Source organism: Oncorhynchus keta, chromosome 29 (assembly GCF_023373465.1).
Source record: "Oncorhynchus keta strain PuntledgeMale-10-30-2019 chromosome 29, Oket_V2, whole genome shotgun sequence".
NCBI classification, from domain to species: Eukaryota; Metazoa; Chordata; class Actinopteri; order Salmoniformes; family Salmonidae; genus Oncorhynchus; species Oncorhynchus keta.
Genome location: NC_068449.1, coordinates 41,110,534 through 41,137,953, shown reverse-complemented (window position 1 = coordinate 41,137,953; position 27,420 = coordinate 41,110,534). Strand labels below are relative to the sequence as shown.

The 27,420-nt window shown below is 40.8% G+C and overlaps 1 protein-coding gene across 2 annotated transcripts; it reads left to right on the top strand.

The window, feature by feature from the left end:
* Positions 1 to 265: 265 nt before the first annotated feature.
* LOC118362907 (tetraspanin-5-like) lies at positions 266 to 27,420 on the top strand. Of its 2 annotated transcripts, XM_035743625.2 has the most exons (10): positions 267 to 648; positions 4,304 to 4,354; positions 8,422 to 8,568; positions 11,150 to 11,320; positions 14,672 to 14,797; positions 15,681 to 15,728; positions 24,696 to 24,812; positions 25,909 to 25,970; positions 26,172 to 26,217; positions 26,497 to 27,420. In XM_035743625.2, exons 1-9 carry the CDS (start codon positions 565 to 567, stop codon positions 26,182 to 26,184), a joined length of 819 nt encoding a protein of 272 aa, XP_035599518.1. In that variant the 5' UTR covers positions 267 to 564; the 3' UTR covers positions 26,185 to 26,217; positions 26,497 to 27,420. The 2 variants fall into 2 exon arrangements, with proteins under 2 accessions (XP_035599520.1, XP_035599518.1); XM_035743627.2 differs by lacking the exon at positions 4,304 to 4,354 and having other exon boundaries at positions 266 to 648.

The window sequence follows — 27,420 nt, the reverse complement described above, 5'->3', positions numbered from 1 at the left end:
TCCGGGCATAAATGTACAATTCCCCCCATTCACACGCTCACACACATGTCCCCAAACAACAATTTGACAATTGTCCAGATTACATAGTTTCTAAACAATTAAACTAATTTAGTCCAGGAAAAAAAAAAAAAAAAGAACCGTTGATGAGGAGTGCTAGGGCGAATCTAGTTTAGCACACGCGCACTTCACAGAGTAGGCGTTCTCTTACGTAAATATGCAAATACCTGATATAACTCTCGTTGGTCGGCGGACACGTCTATCAAATAACAGCCATGTCTAGATCATGGACAAGACTCGAATGACGAAAGGTTTTAATTTGGTCCGGTTTATATACTGTATGGTGGAAACATATATTTAGGATTCGACCTTCTGTATTTGTTTTGAAGCAGATAGTTTGTGACTCTACGCATGTCAAAGAGGAAGCAAGATGTTGAACAATTGTCTGAGCATTTCTACTGGTTGAACCGTTAACTGTGGGTTTTACGAAACGATCTGTCGAAAGCAAACCAGATTGGATATGATTTAACCCTATTCTGGTGGGCGACATTTATAAATACGAGCCAAATGATGTCCGGAAAGCATTTCAAGGCTCATGAAGTCAGTTGCTGTATCAAATATTTCATATTTGGATTCAATATAATATTTTGGGTAAGTAAGTGTGCTAAATCACGTTTCCAGTGTCTATAATGGCTTTGTAGACTAGCCTACATCATATTGAAATGCTTTTTAACCTTGGCCTGCGTTTCATATATGGGGGCAAATGGGCAAGGAATTTGTGTTATTAATGTTTTTTATGTCTTACATCAAGGGATGCAATAAATAAGATAATTGAACGAATTGAAATCTGAATGCAGTGCACATTAGGTAATTGGTCGACCGTTAATAACGTTGAATAGGGGCTTTATCAGGAGACTAACGTACGGGACTCCAATAATAGCCGAATCGATGGTAGGTGCAGCAATGTTGAACTGAAATAGTAGAATTATGGTTTATTTTGACAAACGCGGGGTCCGGACCTATACAGACAGCTTTCCCCTGCTGCTCGTTGTCATTATAAGTATCCATATGTGATTACGTCATACTGATATTTTTTTTGGTCATTAAATCTGTAGGTCCTACTGCTCATGGCATCCCTTCAATGAAATGCAAGCTATAGCAGTTTACATCATATAACAATGAATTAGGGTTGCCAACTGTCTCGTATTAGCCGGGATGTTGTTTATACTGGGCGAAATTGGTTTGTCCTATATTCATCCAATCACAGTATAGCGTAAACGCGGCAATTCCTGCAAAGTAAGGTCTGTTGTTGTTCGGTCGGTGTGGCATATCAAGGAAATATAGATAAACCTGCAAAAAATAAAAGCTGCAGCTACAGCTACTGCAGCTACAACAAACAATGGGAAGAAAAAAAGGTGGGTTTAGCCCGCGTTATTCCGTCGTGTATTCTCAATTGGCCATGGAGGGGAGAATGACCTAACTCAGTATGCATCCACAGAAATGCACAAGAAGGCCACGCTAGCTAAAGGTGCTAGCAATATGAGTATGAAGCTGCTGAGATTTATCGGTGCTTTCTCCACAACGTGGGGTGTGTTTTTGACCAACTCATAAAAAAGCTGGAGGAATCAACGCTCTGCATCAGATGTTTACGAGGAAGTCTAAAAGTTCAAAATGAAGATGCTTCAGCGGAAACAGGACAGTTTTTTTTTGTTGATCACAGACCAAGCAGCTGATGGACAAACAACTGTCAGTACAAAGGTCCAAGCAGCAACAGGAAGTTCTATGACACTGTCATTACATACATTGACAAGTGGTTTGATTTCACACCAGAATATGTAATGGTGAAACTGAAACCAATCGTCCTCTATGAGGAGCTCTCCTTCACTGACCTGGAGCAGGTGGTGGTTGCCCTCAAAATGACAGAGACAGTGAGTATGGACCAACTCTGAAGAGTTGTGTGCTAGCTGGGAGGAAATACAGAAAGCCAGACAGGATACCAGAACATCCACCAGTGAGAAGTGGGTGGCAGTTTTCCAAAACCTAGGGAAAGCCAACTTGATCAACATGTTCAGGATTGTCTCATTTGTCCTCAGTGTGCCAGGCTCAAATGCCTTTGTAGAGAGGATTTTTTCTCTGATGACCATTAAATGGTCTGACTCAAGAAACAGATGCAGCACAGAGCTGATCAAAAATGAACTTCAAACATCTGTGAACTGTGACTTGTCATGTCATGACTTCTCTCTGGCTATGCAAAGGGACAAAGGACTGCTTGAATCAGTCAAGAGCAGCAACAAATATCCATAGAAAAAGTAGACTTGGTGAGTGACTCATGCCCTTTCTTCCTGTTTTGCATTTGAATAGTAATAAAAAAAAATAGCTGTAAAGGTCCAAATTGTGATTTCTTTGATCATTTATTTTGAGGTTTATTCACATGAGTTTACATAATGATACAGTTTTAGTAAAGCTATTGAGTAAATGGAATATAAAAATGCTTTGCCTTAACAATTGAATAAGAATATGATATACACTGTATATTCATTCACACAACACGATACCCACACTGCCGTGGCACCGTGCTAGATGGGTGTACCTAATAAACTGGCAGGTGAGTGTAGGTTGGCTACAGCGCAGCGTTTTCAACGTACGTGTTTGCAACATGCAACATTTCAAATGTAATGTTAACATGTAATTACTCAAGTTGTAGCCTAAGTAGTCTACTGTCACAATACTCTATCATATTCATATTTTTTTCTACGGTAATTTCATTGTGCCTTCCTACCATGGCGGCAGGTTGCCAAGATGGACCAGTAACTGAAATATTGCTGGTTCAAGCAAAAAAGTGGCAACTGAACTGGGAGTATCATCAACTGCATTTGTGCATCTGAGCAAGGCAATTACACTTCAACTGCTCTCCAGCTCTGTGGCTGACACTGCACCTCTCAACATGTGTGTATATATACAGTATATGGGGGCAGGTTGAGATATACAGTATACAAATTTCAGTTTCTTATGAAATGGACAATAGTGTATCTATTCTATTCAAATCTATCCTAAGGGACAATGTAATGTGGGAGCCAAAATTCATGATTGCCAAGTGACAATAGGTTGAGTGGCACTAAAGGATAAGGGGGCATGAATTACATCTACAGTATATCTAAAATAGATAAGAGTATACATGTAAATACAAATGTATTGACGTTGTAACACCTTATATCATTTTTACCATCAATACACTCCAAAAAGACCAGAAAGCAAATGCAGATATGGTGCATGCGACGTGTTTCGACTATGTCTTCTGAAGTGAACCATTATACATCGGATTGATTGTTTGAGTCGTACAGTATAGTCTGTGATATCTGTTGACACAGTGCCTACCATTTGTTGCCATTGTAAGATGTTGCCGTGCTGATTGATAGGTTAGATTCTACATTCAGTAGACTACTGACGGAATCCTTGTCTTTTCAAAAATAATACAAATCATTTTGGGCTAATTATTTATTTTCATGTACTGTAGATCCTCACATCTTGTACAGCATAACCTGACAGATGATGTGAACTTCAGGTTAAACGTACACTACGGCACTCTAATACACTGTGAGGCAAATCTATTTGTTACAGATGGATGTGCCCTATATTAATTCACTTATGTTTGACTTCTGCTGTAAGGATGTAGATCCATTGATATATCCATTGATATCACCGGACACAATTAAGCATAGTCCTGGACTAAAAAGCGCTTTCTATTTGGAGATTCTGGGCCAGTTTCCTGAATATATGCCTCTTTGACTAAGAATAATTTTCAATGGACAATCTCAATTTGAACATGGTTTTTAGTCCAACACTAGGCTTAATCTGTATCAAGGAAACTGTCCCTTAGAGTGTTCTTTAGTACAGAACTAGTCCAGGCCTAGTGGAGCCTGGTCTAAGATCTGTTTTCCCTCATCAATAGCTTTTAGGGGTGTTGGTAGTATGCATTGATGGAAATGCAGGAGGCTGTTGTTCTTTAATATTTTTGTTCAAATTATTTCAGGGTTATACAATTTAGCATTTTAGTCTCACTCCATAGCGTTATGGCAGTTCTAAATTCCTGTCTGGAAAATTGCACGAATCCTCCTACACTTCAGAAATAATTGGTTGACGTTAACCTCACCAACATTCAGTACATTTCTCATATCTTGATGTTTGATTTAATGGTGGAATAATTTTCCTAAACCACAACTCAGTCGATAAGCCAGAGTGCATGTCTTTAGTTTTATATTAATAACTCATATCAAAAATACTTGTCTGTCTGTCTGTCTGTTCACAGTTACTTGGAGTGGCGTTCCTTGGCATAGGGCTTTGGGCATGGAGCGAGAAGGTTAGTTATCATTGTTTTAGTTTACAATGGAGCCCCTAGTTCCACTCTTCAAACCTCTGATACCTCCGTAGTCCCACCTCCCACACATGCGGTGACCTCAACCATTACAACCAGCATGTCCAGAGATGCAACCTCTCTTATCATCACCCAGTGCCTGGGCTTACCTCCGCTGTACCCACACCCCACCATACCCCTGTCTGCGCATTATGCCCTGAATATATTCTACCACGCCCAGAAACCTGCTCCTTTTATTCTTTGTCCCCAAAGCTCTAGGCGACCAGTTTTGATAGGCTTTAGCCGCACCCTCATCCTACTCCTCCTCTGTTCCGCGGGTGATGTGGAGGTAAACCCAGGCCCTGCATGTCCCCAGGCACCCTCATTTATTGACTTCTGTGATTGAAAAGCCTTGGTTTCATGCATGTCATCATCAGAAGCCTCCTCCCTAAGTTTGTTTTACTCACTGCTTTAGCACACTCTGCCAACCCTGATGTCCTTGCTGTGTCTGAATCCTGGCTTAGGAAGGCCACCAAAAATGCTGATATTTCCATACCCAACTATAACATTTTACGTCAAGATAGAACCGCCAAAGGGGGAGGAGTTGCAGTCTACTGCAGAGATAGCCTGCAAAGTAATGTCATACTTTCCAGGTCCATACCCAAACAGTTCGGACTTCTAGTTTTAAAAATTAATCTCTCCAGAAATAAGTCTCTCACTGTTGCCGCCTGCTGCCAACCCCCCTCAGCTCAGCTCTGGTCATTCTTTAAAAGTAACTTCCTCACCATCTTAGATAAGCATGGTCCGTTCAAAAAATGCAGAACTAAGAACAGATATAGCCCCTGGTTCACTCCAGACCTGACTGCCCTCGACCAGCACAAAACATCCTGTGGCGGACTGCAATAGCATCGAATAATCCCCGCGATATGCAACTGTTCAGGGAAGTCAGGAACCAATACACACAGTCAGTCAGGAAAGCAAAGGCCAGCTTTTTCAAGCAGAAATTTGAATCCTGTAGCTCTAACTACAAAAAGTTCTGGGAAACTGTAAAGTCCATGGAGAACAAGAGCACCTCCCAGCTGCCCACTGCACTGAGGCTAGGTAACACGGTCACCACCGATAAATCCATGATAATCTAAAACTTCAACAAGCATTTCTCAATGGCTGGCCATGCCTTCCTCCTGGCTACTCCAACCTTGGCCAACAGCTCCCCCCGCAGCTACTCGCCCAAGCCTCCCCAGCTTCTCCTTTACCCAAATCCAGATAGCAGATGTTCTGAAAGAGCTGCAAAACCTGGACCCGTACAAATCAGCTGGGCTTGACAATCTGGACCCTCTATTTCTGAAACTATCCGCCGCCAATGTCGCACCCCTATTACCAGCATGTTCAACCTCTCTTTCATATCGTCTGAGATCCCCAAGGACTGGAAAGCTGCCGTGGTCGCCCCCCTCTTCAAAGGGGGAGACACCCTGGACCCAAACTGTTACAGACCTATATCCATCCTGCCCTGCCTGTCTAAGGTCTAAAGTCAACAAACAGATCACTGACCATCTCGAATCCCACCGTATCTTCTCCTCTGTGCAATCTGGTTTCCGAGCCGGTCACGGGCGCACCTCAGCCACGCTCAAGGTACTAAACGATATCATAACCGCCATCGATAAAAGACAGTACTGTGCAGCCGCCTTCATCGACTTGGCCAAGGCTTTCGACTCTGTCAATCACCATATTCTTATCGACAGACTCAGTAACCTCGGTTTTTCTAATGACTGCCTTGCCTGGTTCACCAACTACTTTGCAGACAGAGTTCAGTGTGTCAAATCGGAGGGCATGTTGTCCGGTCATCTGGCAGTCTCTATGGGGGTGCCACAGGGTTCAATTCTCGGGCCGACTCTTTTCTCTGTATATATCAATGATGTTGCTCTTGCTGCGGGCGATTCCCTGATCCACCTCTACGCAGACAACACCATTCTGTATACTTCTGGCCCTTCCTTGGACACTGTGCTATCTAACCTCCAAACGAGCTTCAATGCCATACAACACTCCTTCCGTGGCCTCCAACTGCTCTTAAAACGCTAGTAAAACCAAATGCATGCTTTTCAACCGTTCGCTGCCTGCACCCGCACACCCGACTAGCATCACCACCCTGGATGGTTCCGACCTAGAATATGTGGACATCTATAAGTACCTAGGTGTCTGGCTCGACTGTAAACTCTCATTCCAGACTCATATCAAACATCTCCAATCCAAAATCAAATCTAGAATCGTCTTTCTATTTCGCAACAAGCTTCCTTCACTCACGCCGTCAAACTTACCCTAGTAAAACTGACTATCCTACCGATCCTCGACTTCGGCGATGTCATCTTCAAAATAACTTCCAATACTCTACTCAGCAAACTGGATGCAGTTTATCACAGTGCCATCCGTTTTGTTACTAAAGCACCTTATGCCACCCACCACTGCGACCTGTATGCTCTAGTCGGTTGGCCCTCGCTACATATTCGTCGCCAGACCCACTGGCTCCAGGACATCTACAAGTCCATGCTAGGTAAAGGTCCGCCTTGTCTCAGTTCACTGGTCACGATGGCAACACCCACCCGTAGCACGCACTCCAGCAGGTGTATCTCACTGATCATCCCTAAAGCCAACACCTCATTTGGCCGCCTTTCCTTCTAGTTCTCTGCTGCCTGTGACTGGAATGAATTGCAAAAATCGCTGAAGTTGGAGACTTTTATCTCCCTCACCAACTTTAAACATCTGATTATCTGAGCAGCTAACCGATCACTGCAGCGGTACATAGTCCATTGGTAAATAGCCCACCCAATTTACCTACCTCATCCCCATACTGTTTTTATTCTATTTACTTTTCTGCTCTTTTGCACACCAGTATCTCTACCTGCACATGACCATCTGATCATTTATCACTCCAGTGTTAATCTGCTAAATTGTAATTATTCGCCTACCTCCTCATGCCCTTTACACACTATGTATATAGACTATTTTTTGTTCTTTTTTTTTTGTTCTACTGTGTTATTGACTTGTTTATTGTTTACTCCATGTGTAACTCTGTGTTGTCTGTTCACACTGCTATGCCTTATCTTGGCCAGGTCGCAGTTGTAAATGAGAACTTGTTCTCAACTAGACTACCTGGTTAAATAAAGGTGAAATAAAAAATAAAAAAATGATCTGCTAGCTGACTGCTCAAAGAATTTGTAACACTTTCAAGTGTCTGCAGGTATAGTGCATTATAATGCACTTATAATGCATTGTAAAACCTTTTGAGCATAATGTCTTATAATTAATTAATAGTGATCCACACTACATACCAGCCAATTTGAGTTAGTTGAAATGTCGACATTTCAACATTATAAGCCTGTTTATAAGACATTATAAAGGCTCATATACATGCTTATAACAAGTTTTAAAGCATTATGCTTGCAGGCTTTAAGTAAAGTGTTACTGAAGAGATCCTAGTGTTATTTATTATTTCTGTTCTACCAATAAAGAAGTATATCATATGTCATATTAATAGATCACAGGTTTATACGTCTATGACGAGACTGACCCATGTTAAATAGTGTTCCACACCCATCTGCCCTGCATGTGATTTATTTCTGTTAAAATTTTAAAAACACTGGAGTTTTCCAGTGGGAAGCATGACTTCACAATGACTCCTGAATGGATTGGACACATTCACAGGTTCATTTGTATTTATTAGGGATCCCAATTTTTTCATTGTGTTTGCTCCTCTTTTGGCTTATATTTCTAAGCTGTCATGAAGGCGGTGTGTATGTGCATGCATATATGTGTGTGCGTGTACATATCCGGGCGTGGATTTGTGCGTGCGTGCATGTGTGAGCCCTTGTACAATATACTGTATGCTTGTGTCTTTGTCATGAGAGTCCTAGAGTGCAATCATTTTAGTATGTCCAATAAGGTCTCCATTGCTCAAGCTTTGTGTTTCAAACTCTATAAAACAGTTGACATGATTGACTATGAATATAAAAACATAACTTATTGACTATTCATGAGTCAATTATATCTAGTGATCCCCCCCCCCTCTCTCTTCCCCCCAGGGTGTGCTCTCCAACATCTCATCCATCACAGACCTGGGGGGCTTTGACCCCGTCTGGCTCTTCCTGGTGGTGGGAGGAGTTATGTTTATCCTTGGCTTTGCTGGTTGTATCGGAGCGCTGAGGGAGAACTCTTTCCTTCTCAAGTTTGTATGTTCACCTTTTTATTCGAGAGCATTATATTTTACATTGATATGAAATAACATTGGAAGTATTTTTCATCCCCCTGTCAATACTTAACCCTACCCTACCAAGCAATTATAGGGCCACTCCAATGTGTGTACTTAACCACAGCTTTGAGAAAGTGTGTGTTTTTTGTTGTTTGGACTGGTGAATTAAGACAATTATGTCTTAATTACTTCTTTATTACATTGTGATGTATTTTATGAAGTCATGGTTAAGTCAGTTTGTATAAGGGCGTTTTGTTAACATCTTTTTAACATCCAGAAAATAATGTCTCCAGAAAATCAGGTTGTAATATCAACCAAAATATGACCTCTTTCCCATGACTTCTTGATGTCGTCATGAAAGAGACCTTGGGTAACAGAGACCATTTGGCTGTAATCTGGTTATATGATGACTTCTCAACCAGAAAACCAGTTTAACAACCAGATACATTTTCTCCCCTGGGGATTGGTGGGCCTTTGATAGAAATGAGGTACACTCTTAGAAAAAAGGTGTTATCTAGAACCTAAAAGGGTTCTTCGGCTGTCCCCATAGGAGAACCCTTTGAAGAACTCTTTTTGGTTCCAGGTAGAACCCTTTTGGTTTCCAGGTAGAACCATTTCCACAGAGAATTTTACATGGAACTCAAAAGGCTTCTACCTGAAACCAAACATGTTTATCCTATGGGGACAGCCGAAGAACCCTTTCGGAAGTCTTTTTTCAAAGAGTATAGATGAAAGGGGGTTTTAGGTTTATGACAAAAAGCTTTATATTGAGTCTTATAAACCAAGTCAACATCTTAGAAGAGCTCTATTATAAAATGTCAATGGAATGTTGAATGGATTGGCAATGAATTGTTAGAGGTCCAGAATGGATTCATTCTCTCTCTTGAACTCGGTGATGGAGGGGGTAGCTGAAAGTAGAAAGCTTGAAAACAACAAGTGATTACTAATGTGTTTGCATAATATATTTGGCTGGCAGTGTTGATTAGTTCAGTTTTTTTTTAAAGTTCAGTTGCTTTATCTACAAATATGTAGCGTTTGTTCATGTTTCATATACTGTGATATGAATTGATCCAGAGGGAAACATTTGGAATGCTAAATGATGACTTAATGTCCTGGCTGTAAACTGTTTTGCTGGTTGTAGAGACCACATTTATACGTGCGTACTATTGTTTGTATAGATGACCGTTGTACCTTCAGGCATATACAAAAAATTATAAACACCAGGATGGAGACACGTTCTGTCTCTTAGAGACGAACGTACTTTGGTGCGAAAAGTGCAAATCAATCCCAGAGCAACAGCAAAGGACCTTGTGAAGATGCTGGAGGAAACAGGTACAAAAGTATCTATATCCACAGTAAAACGAGTCCTATATCGACATAACTGAAAGGCCGCTCAGCAAGGAAGAAGCCACTGCTCCAAAACCGCCATGTCTCGTTTGCAACTGCACATGGGGACAAAGATCGTACTTTTTAGAGAAATGTCCTCTGGTCTGGTGAAACAAAAATAGAACTGTTTGGTCATAATGGCCATTATTATGTTTGGAGGAAAAAGGGGGAGGTATTGCAAGCCGAAGAACACCATTCCAACTGCGAACACGGGAGTGGCAGCATCATGTTGTGAGGGTGCTTTGCTGCAGGAAGGACTGGTGCACTTCACAAAATAGATGGCATCATGAGGAAGGAAAATTATGTGGATATATTGAAGCAACATTTCAAGACATCAGTCAGGAAGTTAAAGCTTGATCGCAAATGGATCTTCCAAATGGACAATGACCCCAAGCATACTTCCAAAGTTGTGGCAAAATGGCTTAAGGACAACAAAGTCAAGGTATCGGAGTGGCCATCACAAAGCCCTGACCTCAATCCCATAGATAATTTGTGGGCAGAACTGAAAAAGCGTGTGCGAGCAAGGAAGCCTACAGACCTGACTCAGTTACACCAGCTCTGTCAGGAGGAATGAGCCAAAATTCACCAAACTTATTGTGGAAGGCTACCCGACTCGTTTGACACAAGTTAAAAAAAAAAACGTTTTAAGGCAATGCTACCAAATACTAATTGAGTGTATGTAAACTTCTGACCCACTGGGAATGTGATGAAGGAAATAAAAACTGAAATATATAATTCTCTCTACTATTATTCGGACATTTCACATAATTAAAATAAAGTGGTGATCCTAACTGACCTAGACAGGGAATTTTAACTAGGATTAAATGTCAGGAATTGTGAGAAACTGAGTTTAAATGTATTTGGCTAAGGTGTATGTAGACTTCCGACTTCAACTGTATATCAAATAACTATATTCTTGCTATGTAACTAGTGTGAAAAAAGTGCCATATACGTAAACCCGTGTAGAATGTACATGTAACAATAAAAAAAATACAAAAAATTGTCCTCCGAAGAGGGGTGATGGGCCACAAACATTTTAAAATAGAAAATAATGAAAATGCATTTACAAAACGTCCTATCGCAAAACAGTATACCACCTGATCATAAGTAATTTGAGCCAATTTTTCTTGCTGGGTATCCCATATTAAGTGTTGGCCAACATTGCTCTGTTCCAGTTCTCCGTGTTCCTGGGGATCATCTTCTTCCTGGAGCTGACAGCTGGAGTCTTGGCCTTCGTCTTCAAGGACTGGATCAAGGACCAGCTCAACTTCTTCATCAACAACAACATCCGGGCGTACCGGGATGACATTGACCTTCAGAATCTCATAGATTTCACCCAAGAATACGTAAGAGCAGTTACCTTTTCAGAATTGTCTTTCTGTGTGATAAGATTAATAGTTTACTGGTGCACCCAGTGGTGTAGTGAGGGCTATATGCAGGTACAGTGCCTTCTGAAAGTATTCAGAACCCTTGACTTTTTCCACATTTTGTTACATATAGCCTCTTTCTAAAATTGATTTTTTTTATCAATCTACACACAATACCCCATAGTAACAAAGCAAAAACAGTTTTTTTATACATTTTTGCTAATGTATAAAAAATTAAATACTGAAATATCACATTTACAGAAGTATTCAGACCTTTTACTCAGTACTTTGTTGAAGCACCTTTGGCAGCGTTTACAGATGAGTCTTTTTGGGTATGACGCTACAAGCTTGGCACACCTGTATTTGGGGAGTTTCTCCCATTCTTCTCTGCAGATCCTCTCAAGCTCTGTCAGGTTGGATGGGGAGCGTCACTGCACAGCTATTTTCAAGTCTCTCCAGAGATGTTTGATCGCGTTCAAGTCCGGGCTCTGGCTGGGCCACTCAAGGACATTCAGAGACTTGTCCCGAAGGCACTCCTGCGTTGATTGGCTGTGTGCTTAGGGTCGTTGTCCAGTTGGAAGGTTAACCTTTGCACCTAGTCTGAGGTCCTGAGCGCTCTGGAACAGGTTTTCATCAAGGATTTCTCTGTACTTTGCTCTGTTCATCTTTCCCTCAATCCTGACGAGTCTCCCAAGGGCCTGCTGCTGAAAATCATCCCCACAGCATGATGCTGCCACCACCATGCCTCATTGTAGCGATGGTGCCAGGTTTCCTCCAGACGTGATGCTTGGCATTCAAGCCAAAGATTTCAATCTTTTCAATCTTGGTTTCATCAGACCAGAGAATCTTGTTTCTCATGGTCCTAGTCCTTTAGCGGGCTGTCATGTGCCTTTTTACAGAGGAGTGACTTCCGTTGGGCCACTCGACCATAAAGGCTTGATTGTTGGAGTGCTGCAGAGATGGTTGTTCTTCCGGAAGGTTCTCCCATCTCCACAGAGGAACTCTGACCATGGTCACCTCCCTTGACACAATCCTGTTTCGGACCTCTACGGACAATTCTTTCGACCTCATGGCTTGGTTTTTTTCTCTGACATGCACTGTCAACTCTGGGACCTTTAAATAGACAGATGTGTGCCTTTCCAAATCATGTCCAGTTAATTGAATTTAACACAGGTGGACTCCAGTCAAGTTGTAGAAGCATCTCAAGGATGATAAATGGAAACAGGATGCACCTGAGCTCAATTTTGAGTCTCATAGCAAAAGGTCAGAATACTTGTGTAAATAAGGTACTTGAGTATTTTATTTTAAACATTTGAAAACATTTCTAAAAACCTGTTTTTGCTTCGTCATTATGGTGTATTGTGTGTAAATTGATGAGAAAGAAAATAGTTGTATGTGTAAACTTCTGACCCACTGGGAATGTGATGAAAGAAATAAAAGCTTAAATATATAATTCTCTCTACTATTATTCTGACATTTCACATTCTTAAAATAAAGTGGTGACCCTAAATGACCTAAAACAGGGAATTTTTACTTGGATTAAATGTCAGGAATTGTGAAACTGAGTAAAACAATCCAAGCAATGCTCGCACGGTCTATGCGCCCACAGAGTCGAAGCTGCTGCTGCTGCTGGCAGTCACTGAGGTGCAGAGTAGCTCAACAGCTTGTTTTGAACATTTACCACACTTTTATGAGAATTTAAAACATAATCCATGAATTATATAATACACTATTTTTATTGAAAAATATAACTTTTTTTTTCATCACCAGTTGTTTTGGGGTGCGGGGGATAATCAAAAGTGGGGCGCAGCCCTAATTGCCTAACGGGCAAGCTGCCACACACTGGGTCTACATTCAAATCAAATTTTATTTGTCACATGCATCGAATACAGGTGTATAGGTGTAGACTTTACCGTGAAAGGCTTACTTAACCAACAATGCAGTTCAAGAAATAAGAGTTAAGAAAATATTTACTAAATTAACTAAAGTCAAAAAATATAATAAAGTCAAAAAGTAACACAACAGAATTACATAACAATAGCGAGGCTATATACAGGGGGTACCGGTACCGAGTCAATGTGCGGGGGTACAGGTTAGTTGAGGTAATTTGTAAGGTGAATATGCATAGATAATAAACAGCGAGTAGCAACAGTGTAAAAACAAAGGGGAACTTGGCACTCCGGTACTGCTTGCCGTGTGGTAGCAGAGAGAACAGTCTATGACTTGGGTGACTGGAGTCTTTAAAAAAAAGAAATTGGGGCGGGGCCTTCCTCTGACACTGCCTGGTATATGGGTCTTGGATGTCAGGAAGCTTGGCCCCAGTGATGTACTGGGCCATACGCACTACCCTCTGTAGCGCCTTATGGTCAGATGCCGAGCAGTTGCCATACCAGACGGTAATGCAACTGGTCTGAATGCTCTCGATGGTGCAGCTATAGAACCTTTTGAGGATCTGGGGACCCATGCCAAATCTTTTCAGTCTCTTGACCTCTACACAGCTGCCTTGGTGTGTTTGGGCCATGAAAGTTAGTTGGTGATGTGGACACCAAGGAACTAGAAACTCTCGATCCGCTCCACTACAGCCCCATCGATGTTAATGGGGGCCTGTTCGGCCCTCCTTTTCCTATAGTCCACCATCAGCTCCTAACATTGTTATAGGCCTCCAGTACAGAAACACCACTAGCCAAATGATCAGTTGCTCAGTGTTCAGTTGAATTAAAGGGCAACTGCACCCTCCAAAAAATAGGTTTTATAGATTTCACAAAATTTCACAGACATCCAAAAATGATCTCCTGATATGGTTTAAGCATTGTTGTGGACTTAGAACATCCACTTTTTGTTATATAAAAAAAATAAAAAGTGTGATTTTGAGAGTGAAAACCTAGAAAAAAACTACAGTGCCTTTAAAAAGTATTCACACTCCTTGAACTTTTACACATTTTTCTGTTACAGCTTGAATTTAAAATGGATTCAATTGAGATTTTGTTTCACAGGCCTACGCACAATACCCCATAATGTCAAAGTAAAATGATGTTTTTAGAAATTTATACAAATGAACACAAAATTAAAAGCTGAAATACCTAAATAAGTTCAGGACTAAAAATTTGCTGAACAAGTCTCATATACAATTATCTGTAAGGTCCCCCAGTCGAGCAGTGAATTTCAAACACAGATTCAACTGCAAAGACCAGGGAGGTTTTCCAATGCCTTGCAAAGAGATCACCTAATGGTAGATGGGTAAACAATAAAAAAAAAAATACACTGAATATCCCTTTGAAGAGGTTGTTGATGTCTGAACGGGATGTTGTTCTGTCTCTTTGGCCTTTCCAGTGGGAGTGTTGTGGAGCCTTTGGGGCAGATGACTGGAACTTGAACATCTACTTCAACTGCACAGATTCCAACCCAAGTCGCGAGAAGTGCGGAGTGCCCTTTTCATGCTGCACCAAAGACCCGGCAGTACGTGTTCTCTCACCACTCTCACTTCACTGAACTATACCCAGTATCCTCTGAAGTACAGACCGCTTTTATTGGAGTTGATCAGTCAGTACATCACTAGTGCAATTGCAAAAACTAATTTGGAGGAGTTATCAAAATGCTCCATTCTAATGTCCAGCCACCAGCGTATTGCATTAGTCCATACCAATACACTTGAAATAGTAAAGTGGCCTGCGAACACACTTAGCAGAGTCTGTAGCTTAAAGCTCAATACCTTCCTAGTTGTTTCTCTGTGACTAGTCAGAAGCCATGTCGTAATCTCTCTCTGTCAAAAGCACTGGCTAGATGGCAGTGTTCCTATTTTAGCTCAAATCCCTTTTTTAACGGGCTAACGTTTCACAGTTGCTAACTTCACATCACCATAAATCATACTCATACAACACACACAAGGAGGGACACAACTAGCCTGTGCCGCAGAGAATTCACTCATACTACAGCCAAACGGCATACAAATAGGCTACATAACCCTAGCTGAGCCTTATTTCAAGATGTTTATGATGAAATCTCTTCTTTTCTTTTAGCATGCAACAAGACCAGATGGCATGTAGCTTCAAATTACATTTCTTTGCCTACATGCACATACAAAATACAAGTCCTTGACATTGACCTTATCCATGATATTTGAAAAATAACTAATGGTTTGGCTCACTACACAGGTCAATCAATATACATATGCCTATATCAAGCTCATTAATAACCCCCGTTTGAAACCATCCTCTCACTTAGCAGGCCCTGCATCCATTTCTATCTACTGTTTGCAAACTTGTCGCAGGTTTGGTATTGAGTCAATTAGGCGAATGCTGTGAATAGACCGTTTATAAATATCCTCTCTTTCGTATTGTAGGAGGATGTCATTAACACCCAGTGTGGCTACGACATTCGAGCTAAAGCGGTGAGTTGAATCGTTCTTATTGCAGAAAATGTTATTTAAGATCTCTGGACATGCTGTGAAGTACTTTGTCAAAGAGTCTGCACCAATATTCTAATTTGAAAGTTGCTGTTATTTGTGTTGAGCCGACACACTGAGGCCGGTGCAATGCCTTAGTATTAGAGGGGGAAAACGTTCTTCAGAGACCTGCTGTCTTGACTCTTAGATCAAAAGGAATAATATTACAATAGTTCATTTCTAAATGAACTTATTTAAACTCACAATTAGTAAACTGTTCCTTCTCTCTTAATGTGACCTGACCTCGACACCCTTCCTCACTAATCCAAACCTATCCACCCTTATCAGTGCCTGCGAACATATGATCGTCTTCCCTGCACTCAGTACATTCCAAGCTTAATTGCCTCTACCGTGTACATTCCTCCCACAGATAACCATTAACTTCTAGTGTAGACCCTCTAGACCATAGCACTCAATATTTCAATTGGATACCTGATAATTAACACTATTCCATATTTAGGAGTCAGAATCCATCACGTGGAAAGGGGGAACTTTATACTAGATCAGCACTCCTACTCTGAGACACTTGATACAAACAGACCCAGAATCCATCATTATGGCAGTCTGTTCACTTGGAAGCAAGCTTCCAGAGTTTTTTCCACAGCATGGGGATGGGTTGTTTCATCAAAAGGCAGTCCTCAAAATAAAACAGTGGAATTGCAAAATAGGAATTGTGGAAAACTGTTTCCCATTAGGGGAGGCAGTTAGCCTAATGGTTAGAGCGTTGGGCCAGAAACCAAAAGGTTGCTGGATCGATGCCCAGAGCTGAACAAGGTACAAATCTGTTCTATCTCTGAACAAGGCAGTTAACACACTGTTCCCCAGTATGCTGTCATTGTAAATAAGAATTTGTTCTTAACTGACTTTCCTAGTTAAATTAAGGTTAAATAAATTTTAAAAAAAAATGCCATTGGCAGGTTGGTTGAGCTAGATGAGGTCATTCTTACTGCACCCCACCCAAGTCTAAGTCACAACACTGGTCTCACAGTCCATTACCACTCTCCCAGCCCCCATTTGACAACAGCTGGTTGCCTGGAATTACTCATGATGGAGAAATGTGCTTTTGGCCAAGTACCATGGGAGAGGGAACTGAAGGGAACTGTAAGGAAGGGTTGTATTTATTTTCCAAGCATTACCCTCACACTGAGAAAAGCATAATGTAGAAGAAGCTGTTTTGACAAGATTCAGTTCAGGGAAATTAGAGGTATTTCAATAAAAGGACACGGGGAACTACAGGATGTTAATGGAATGGCCATTTGGTGAGAGAGTGAGCTCCAAAAGTATTGGGACAGTGAGAAATGTTTTGTTGTTTTGGCTCTCTACTCCAGCACTTTGGATTTGAAATGATACAAAGAAAAGTAGGTTAAAGTGCATACTGACTGTCAGCTTTAATTTGAGGGTATTTTCATTCATATCGGAGGAACTGTTGACAAATTGCAGCATTTATTTTGTACATAGTCCCCCCCATTTTAGGGGGACCAAGAGTATTGTGACTAGGGCTGTTACCGTGACTGTATTACCGCTACACCGGCGGTCACGAGTCAAATTCCACATGAACGTTTGTGTCACGGTAATTAGGCTTCTCCAAGCTCGGACGCTGTTGATGGTCATCAGTAGCCTACCAAACTTGCAAACTATCTGGTACTCAGCACTATATTGTCCCTCTAAGCACTCTGACATCAATGCAAATATGATCGAAAATCTAATCAAACACTTCATGAGATCGCAACATTTCTATAGGTTATGCAATTAATTGCGTGAGAAAACAGAGTGATGGCCTCTTAAAAAGAGCAGGATCCCATCAGCTTTCTATAAGCTATGCCTACTATATTTATTTCTCAACTTTTCTAATATTAAGCACATTGCTTCTCTTTACAACTGTAACGGATTTCCTCCTCTTCGTCTGAGGAGGAGTAAGGATCGGACCAAAACGCAGCGTGGTAAGTGTCCATGTTGATTTATTCAAAAACACAACTGAACACTGGAACAAAATAATAAAGTGAATCAACGAAACTGAAACAGTTCTGTAAGGTGACAACACACACTAGACAGAAAATAAACACCCACAAAACCCAGGTGGAAAAAAAGGCTACCTAAGTATGATTCTCAATCAGAGACAACTAACGACACCTGCCTCTGATTGAGAACCATACTAGGCCGAACACAAAAACCAACATAGAAAAAACAGACTGCCCACCCCAACTCACGCCCTGACCATACTAAAACAAAGACAAAAACAAAGGAACTAAGGTCAGAACGTGACAACAACAGGATGGCATGAAGATTAACCACAGGAATAGCGTCCTGCATTCGCTACAAATCAAATTTATATAGCCCTTCTTACATTAACTGATATCTCAGTGCTGTACTGAAACCCAGCCTAAAACCCCAAACAGCAAGCAATGCAGGTGTAGATGTACGGTGGCTAGGAAAAACTCCCTAGAAAGGCCAAAACCTAGGAAGGAACCTAGAGGAGCCAGGCTATGAGGGGTGGCCAGTCCTCTTCTGGCTGTGGCGATTATAACAGAACATGGCCAAGATGTTCAAATGTTCATAAATGACCAGCATGGTCAAATAATAGTAATCACAGTGGTTTTCGAGGGTGCAACAGGTCAGCACGGCCAGGTGGACTGTGGACAGCAAGGAGTCATCATACCAGGTAGTCCTGAGGCATGGTTCTAGGGCTCAGGTCCTCCGAGAGAGAGAAAGAAAGAGAGAGCATACTTAAATTCACACAAGACACACAAGCCAATCCAGACAGGAAGACCATGTCAGTGACTCAACCCACTCAAGTGACGCAGACGGCATGGAAGAGCACCAGTAAGCCAGTGACTCAGCCCCTGTAATAGGTTTAGAGGCAGAGCATCCCAGTGGAGAGAGGGGAACCGGCCAGGCAGGGTGGGCCATACTACACTCAATCATAGGACCTACTGAAGAGATGAGTCTTCAATAAAGACTTAAAGGTTGAGACCGAGTCTGCATCTCTCACATGGGTAGGCAGACCATTCCATAAAAATTGAGCTCTTTTGGAGAAAGCCCTGCCTCCAGCTGTTTGCTTAGAAATTCTAAGGACAATTAGGAGGCCTGCGTCTTGTGACCGTAGCAAACGTGTAGGTATGTACGGCAGGACAAAATCAGAGAGATAGGTAGGAGCAAGCCCATGTAATGCTTTGTAGGTTAGCAGTCAACCTTGAAATCAGCCCTTGCCTTAACAGGAAGCCAGTGTAGTAGGGAGGCTAGCACTGGAGTAATATGATCAAATTCTTTGGTTTTAGTCAGGATTCTAGCAGATGTATTTAGCACTCACTGAAGTTTATTTAGTGCTTTATACAGATGGCCGGAAAGAGCCATTGCAGTAGTCTAACCTAGAAATGACAAAAGCATGGATTAATTTTTCTGCATCATTTTTGGACAGAAAATGTCAGATTTTTGCAATGTTACGTAGATGGAAAAAAGCTGTCCTTGAAACAGTCTTGATATGTTCGTCAAAAGAGAGATCAGGGTCCAGAGTAACGCCGAGATCCTTCACAGTTTTATTTGAGACGACTGTACAACCATCGAGATTGTCAGATTCAACAGAAGATCTCTTTGTTTCTTGGGACCTAGAACAAGCATCTCTGTTTTGTCCGAGTTTAAAAGTAGCAAGTTTGCAGCCATCCACTTCCTTATGTCTGAAACGCAGGCTGTCAGTGAGGGCAATTTTGGGGCTTCACCATGTTTCATAGAAATGTACAGCTGTGTCATCCGCATAGCAGTGAAAGTTAACATGATGTTTCCGAATGACATCACCAAGAGGTAAAATATATAGTGAAAACAATAGTGGTCCTAAAACGGAACCTTGAGGAACACCGAAATGTACAGTTGATTTGTCAGAGGACAAACCATCCACAGAGACCAACTGATATCTTTCAGATAAGATCCTGACAGGCCAGAACTTGTCCGTGTAGACCAATTTGGGTTTCCAATCTCTCCAAAAGAATGTGGTGACCGATGGTATCAAAAGCAGCACTAAGGTCTAGGAGCACGAGGACAGATGCAGAGCCTCGGTCTGACGCCATTAAAAGGTAATTTACCACGTTCACAAGTGCAGTCCCAGTGATATGATGGGGTCTAAAACCAGACTAAAGCATTTTGTATACATTGTTTGTCTTCAGGAAGGCAGTGAGTTGCCGTGCAACAGCCTTTTCTAAAATGTTTGAGAGGAATGGGAGATTTGATATAGGCCGATAGTTTTTTATATTTTCTGGGTCAAGGTTTGGCTTTTTCAAGAGAGGCTTTATTACTGCCACTTTTAGTGAGTTTGGTACACAGCCGGTGGATAGAGAGCCCTTTATTATGTTCAACATAGGAGGGCCAAGCACAGGAAGCAGCTCTTTCAGTAGTTTAGTTTGAATAGGGTCCAGTAAGCAGCTGATCTTTTTCTCAAAGAAGTTCATGAATTTATTACTGCTGAAGTGAAAGCCATCCTCTCTTGGGGAATACTGCTTTTTAGTTAGCTTTGCAACAGTATAAAAAATTAATTTTAGATTTATCTTATTTTCCTCAATTAAGTTGGAAAAATAGGATGATTGAGCAGCAGTGAGGGCTCTTCGATACTGCACGGTACTGTCTATTTAAGTGCATAGATTACATATATTTTTGCCCCTGCTCCGAGACATACTAAATAATATATGTAAAGACAAGATTAAAACAAGAATAGTCTGATGGTTGACCATATTAGCCTGTGAATTATATATTTGCTGCCGGAAAATTCGAGACATAATCAAGGGCTTGTCAAATTGTGAATGAGAGACTGATGAAGTGTGTACAGCATGCACAAAAAAACAAAGCAGAGCTCATGCCTTTCGTGCACCGTAAAAATACACATTTATAATAAAAGCATTACATGCATAATCGCATTTGCAGTCACTTTTGATAATGGTGTTTTCCCGCTCATGGAACATTTGTGCTTATAGCCTACTGCATTTTACACATTGCTGAGCTTTGAATGTGAAGACATATTCTAATAGTTTATCAACATTTGAAGCTAAATGTTCTGATCTGTTGCTTCAGCATCATTACTTAAAGTTTTTTTGATGCTAGTGGTTGTATTAATTTGGGATCTATTGCATCCCACAACTGTCCGAGATGATGTTTGGAATATTTATTTCTCGCACAGAATAGGTCAACTTTTGTTCTATGGGGGAATAGTAGATTGACATAGGCTAGTGCTTTTGCTGTTCGTTCGGCCTACTTCTCTTGTTGACTGACAAAATGTAAATCTGGACAGTTCTTCCAGTATCTTCAATTTGCGCCTCGGAATCAGATAAGGACAGTTGTGTCCCCGACGTGTCTGTCTTCACTTGTAGCCATGTGAGTGAGCGGTGCTTCCTAAAGTTGATTCAGCTGCGGGATCGGGGCACCACTAGTACAGAGCTTGCTCAGGAATGGCAGCAGGCATGCACTCACAGTGAAGCGAAGACTTTTGGAGGATGGACTGGTGTCAAGAAGAGCAGCAAAGAAGCCACTTCTCTCCAAGAAAAACATCAGGGACAGACTGATATTCTGCAAAAGGTACAGGGATTGGACTGCTGAGGACTGGGGTAAAGTCATTTTCTCTTGATGAATCCCCTTTCCGATTGTTTGGGGCAAAATTGTTTCCGGATAAAAGCTTGTCCAGAGAAGACAAGGTGAGCTCTACCATCAGTCCTGTGTCATGCCAACAGTAAAGCATCCTGAGACCATTCATGTGTGGGGTTGTGTCACAATAATTTTCAATCCCAATACTAATAACTAACAATCAATAGCTTTGACCAGTCCCCGAGGTTTGTAACACCATGGGGTTTAATAATAATTAGGCAAAGACTCAGCTTATGCAAAATGTTTGTACAGTTTCACGAGAACGTTCTGAAGTCCATTATACAAAGACATCCATTTTATACCTTGCTCCTTACTTACGCACATACTTTCACACAAACAGTAGATATCCTATGCACATACATACACACGAACAGTAGGTGAGTTGTATCCTTCTCCATAGTTCTCACCACTGTGTATCACTACCCAGCCGACAGTCCCATTCCCCCGAGATTAGAGAAACCTTGAGAAGTACTCCCTGTCCTATCATACATTTCTCAGAGTTCTAGCCAGGTTGGGTCAAACACAGTTGAAATTGTTCTCGGTATTTTCTTAGGCACACACTGTCTCGCCTATACTTCTAAATGGTAAGTCTTAACTTGTCCTATGCACACACAATCATAACAATTCCAGTCTTATGATTCCATTACATTTCACTCCATTATACAGTGACAGGGTGGAATACTTTGTCATTACCTTAACATTGCCTTTAACATATAAATAATTTAGTCATTATCTTACCATTACCTTAAACATATAAATCATATGAATGTATCTTATATCAGGTTGCTTCTCAGCCAAGGGAGTGGGCTCACTCACAATTTTGCCTAAGAACACAGCCATGAATAAAGAATGGAACCAACGTATCCTCCGAGAGCAACTTCTTCCAACCATCCAGGAACAGTTTGGTGACGAACAATGCCTTTTCCAGCATGATGGAGCACCTTGCCATAAGGCAAAAGTGGCTCGGGGAACAAAACATCTATATTTTGGGTCCATGGCCAGGAAACTCTCCAGACCTTAATCCCATTGAGAACTTGTGGTCAATCCTCAAGAGGCGGGTTGTCACGATCGTCGTAGTGAGGAGACCAAAGCGCAGCATGGTGTGAATACATACTTTAATGTTAGACGAATGAACACGAAGAACACTAAACAAACAAACAAAATAATAAGACGAACGTGACCGCTATCACTACTGTATGCAAACATGCAACATCACATAGACAATAACCCACCAACCACAATACAAAACAGGCTGCCTAAATATGGTTCCCAATCAGAGACAACAACAAACAACCGCCACTGATTGAGAACCATATCAGGCCCAAACACATAGCAACAGACTAATTAGACATGCAACATAGAATGCCCACTCATATCACACCCTGATCAAACAAAACATAGAAACAATCAACGCAAATAATGGTCAGAGTGTGACACGGGTGGACAAACAAAAACCCACAAATTCTGACAAACTCCAAGCATTGATTATGCAAGAATGGGCTGCCATCAGTCAGGGTGTGGCCCAGAAGTTAATTGACAGCATGCCAGCGTGGATTGCAGAAGTCTTGAAAAAGATGGGTCAACACTGCAAATATTGACTCTTTGCATCATCTTCATGTAATTGTCAATAAATACCTTTGACAGTTATGACATGCTTGTAATTATACTTCAGTATTCCATAGTAATGCTTGACAAAAATATCTAAAGACACTGAAGCAGCAAACTTTGTGGAAATTAATATTTGTGTCGTTCTCAAAACTTGGCCACGACTGTACAGCCTGTGCAAAAAAACAAAGCAGAGCTCATGCCTTTCAAATCATCATTGGAGTTGCATCATGCAGCCTTAGAATGCATTAAAAATCTAAACATATAGCTCAACGTTTGTATCACAACTAAAGTTACATTAGTGACTCTAAATGAAGCATATAGGAATACCTGTTTCTTTGTTAACCTATCAACACAGAATAGCCACTTGTGCTCACTCCCTCAAATCGTTTGGAGAAAATAAAATTTATATTTTATTCAATTGCATTCTTCATACTATACAACAATGCCATGGAATTCTCAGAAAATCATGTCTGCTAAATGAACTAGTGTAGCCCATAGCCAGATCAGTACCTAACATAAGGACAACTCAGAGTATGCTATTCAGTTCTTCTGGAACAGACTAGATTTTCTTCATATCATGTTTCTTTAGACCTGTCTAAAATAAATAATGGATTTATTGTGATGGTTTAGGCTATATTACATGGATTAATTAGCCTTTTTTTTTAAAGTGTAGATGTTCCTCTGGTCTGCATCGGTGGCTTGTAGGCTATGTGTGTATGCCAGTAGATGCTTAAAGTGCTCGTTAATTAACGGTCAATTACCGTGAGACAGACAGTTATTTGCTTGACAATCACCTGCAACCAAGCCGTAATTGTGACAAGTTTAAAGTAGTCAAAGTGTAATATTTGGTCCCCTATTCCTAACACGCAATGATTACATCAAGCTTGTGATCTAAAAACCTGTTGGATGTCTTTGCTGTTTGTTTTGGTTGTGTTTCAGATCATTCTGTGCCCAATAGAAATGAATGGCAAATCATGTATTTTGTCATTTTGGAGTCACTTTTATTGTAAATAGTAATGGAATATGTTTCTAAACTCTTCTACATTAATGTGGATGCCACCATGATTACGGATAATCCTGAATGAATCTTGAATAATGATGAGTGAGAAGGTTAGACACATTTTTCATCAAACCTTTTCACTCATCATTATTCATGATTCAGAACAACAAAAATGTGTCACTGTCCTAATACCTTTGGAGCTCACTGTATATGGCATGTAGGTCAGGGTGAAGTTGCCGCTACACGCTGATCTTTGGTCTGTTTTGCGTTCAGGATTGGGGGAGGGGAAGCTGATCCTAGATCTATACGTAGGAGAAACTTCACCCCCTAGTGCCCCGCGAAAACACTTGAGGTGACTCATAAGGTGGCTAACAAAAGCTGACCTTTAACATCTAGGCTACTGAAGCGTGATTAACCTGATGTACAGTTCACATAATAATATAGCGATACTAGAAAGTAGCTGTGCCATTTAGCAGATCCAGTTATCCAAAGCAACTTCTAGTATAGTAACTGTTTTTATATATATGTAACCCCAGCAGGAATCAAACCCACGACCGTGGTGGTAGCGCCATTCTCTAACCAACTGAGCTACACTTGATGACAGTAAACACCAATTCAATTATAGACTGTAAGAGAAAAGTGTTAGCATTAAAGGTAATTGTTTTGTGTCGTCTCTGCTGTGTTAGGTCTCGGAGCAGAGGACCTTTATCTACATCAAAGGCTGTGTGCCTCAGTTTGAGAAGTGGCTTCAAGACAACCTGACAGTGGTGGCGGGGATCTTCATAGGAATCGCTTTACTACAGGTTGGGAACACATGTCTGATGCATAAGCCCCAAATACACCGGCGTATGAACCCTGGTTTTACCTGGGTCTCCTTTCATTGCATTTGGGTCTTAAAGCTACAGCCTGGGATTTGGGAAGCTGTTCAATGGTCATTTCAATTCTTGATATTTGACACATTGATATAATTTAATGTGTAAATGCCTCATGAGTTTAGCACAACTGTCTGTCTTCACCATAATCCAAAATATAAGGGACGGAATTCAATCCGAACCTGCGTTATAGGGCACGTGACATATTAAGATAATTTCCAATTGAGACGACATCTGCCATGTTTACTTTGAATGCGATCTCCATGTATGTGGTAACATTGGCTTTAAAAGGCACATTGTCGACAGCGAAAAAGGGTGCTACATGGGATAAATCGACCCCAAGGTTGAATCCCCGCCAAGGTTTCATTATTCCATTGTTTACAAACAAGAATAATGTGAACAAACGACATAGAGTTGAAGTCGGAAGTTTACATACACCTTAGACAAATACATTTTAACTCAGTTTTTCACAATTCCTGACATTTAATCCTTGTAGAAATTCCCTGTCTTAGGTCAGTTAGGATCACCACTTTATTTTAAGAATGTGAACTGTCCGAATTTGAGAGGGGTTATATTTCCCGACCCCCATCCCTCAGATGTATAACCAAACAAATAGCGGGCACCCGCCTTTGTTGTTTTTTTCTAATCCCAGAATGTAGCTTTAAGGGGCTGTACTTTCAACATTATGTTTCTTCTGACTTGTCGTCGGAATGGAATGTACTTGAAATAGCCAGGTTTTCTTTATTATTTGAGAGTGGGGTCAATGCTCAATTTCTTAAGATGTCTTGAAACATTGTTTATCTGCTTTTTGTGTTCATAGCTGGCTATGCTGGTGAATGTGGTTGTGAACTTTACTTGCTACTAAATGATGACTTAGGTTATTGTCTGAGAATAGAATTTAGACATTAAACAAACTGTATTGCTGATCATAAAACTGACCATGAAACACTGAAATCAACTAGATCTATCACCACAGTAGCCGTTCAAAAGTAGAGATATCCCGCCTGATCTTTGTGCCCCTTTTCAGATTTTTGGGATCTGTTTAGCACAGAATCTAGTGAGCGACATTGAAGTAGTGAGAGAGAGCTGGTAAGAACCACAATTGAAACTTTATTTTTTATTTTTTAGACCACCTGGTGGTCATAACTGGTACTATATGATGAACTACTGTTGATGTTTTGTTGACTCTGTGTAGAGATTATCTATTGAAAAAAAAACATTTTAAATATAAACCCAAGGTTTGGTGAGTGCTCTTTTAATTTATTTTCACTTTCCCCCATCACACATCAGTTTGTTTACCTGAAACATCTCAAGCAAACTAAAGGTTGTAACGAAGGTAAGCGCCTTTATTCTTGTTCTAGACTCCGGAATCTTTTTAATCTCATCTATTAAAGACAAATATGTCTGGGGAACCAATAAAACTATAGTTAATAAATAAAGGTGAAATAAGTCCTCCCCGTTACCATTGTATTCTCTTGATTTGGGTCTTAGTTTAGTGTCCTTAAGACATTATATTTGATCATGCTCAGATTAACTACCATACTTTAACCTACATCTTTCATCCATATGTGACATTTCAATGAAATATTGATTTGATTTCGTATCTCCCATGCAGATCTCTTCAGTTTTGCCACCTTCTAACGGGAGAAGATCAGGACACTTGGGAAATGTACAAAACGAAGAGTCTCGCTGCTTCCTTTATGCTCTGTATATAATACTTTTGTAAGAGTTTATTTTTTATATACATATGGCTTTGAACATGAGCCTTCCAGGCAGTGTCCAACACTGGGTCATGTACAAAGCCACATGTATGTATATATGGGAGCCAAACATATGTGTCGATATGGCTCTGGTCATGTACAGAATAGAGCTGAGGTGGTTCTGGAAATGCACTGCATGCCTATTCATAGGGCATTGGTTCTCCTACCTGTATTCTTTAATGTTATGATGTCTGATGTATTGTACATTATACGTCAGATTACCAGTAAGGATTGAATTGGCTGGGTAGCACTTCGTACACTGTTATAAAGCCTGCGGAGCTGTAGCAGTAACATGTATTGTAATGTCATGCCATACTGTGTGAAGTGTCAGTTTCTAAAGAGAATTTGTCTTGCTAATACCAGTCTATTGACTAGCAATAACCATGAACTAACTCTATTTCAGACACAAGTGTTGCATTTCATTGTCATGTTCAATTTATACCAATACCATTCCATATACTCCATTCCAGCCATTATTATGAGCTGTTCTCCCCTCAGCAGCCTCCACTGTTGCGTAGTCGTAAGTAAATCTGTCCCTATTTGGGGTATAGAGTAATAATATCACATATTTAGCAAATGCTGACTGATTTTTTGGGGGACTGCATGTAGGTCTGTACTTCTCACTGCGCCATCTCACAACTCAAAAACAAACATTTCCCCTGTGCCATAGGTGTGATCATGATGTTCTGTACTTTCATTTCATATGTGTTTGAAATTATGTAAATAACTGGATAGTAAGAAGTTTTAAACATGTCAAAATAAATGTATGCTGCTTTGTA

Coding starts and splice junctions, on each gene's coding strand:
- LOC118362907 (XM_035743625.2), top strand. CDS start 565: ATGATGTCCGGAAAGCATTTCAAGGCTCATGAAGTCAGTTGCTGTATC. Junction 4,355..8,421: donor TTTGGGCATGGAGCGAGAAG/GTTAGTTATCAT, acceptor TCTTCCCCCCAG/GGTGTGCTCTCCAACATCTC. Junction 24,813..25,908: donor TAGGAATCGCTTTACTACAG/GTTGGGAACACA, acceptor GCCCCTTTTCAG/ATTTTTGGGATCTGTTTAGC.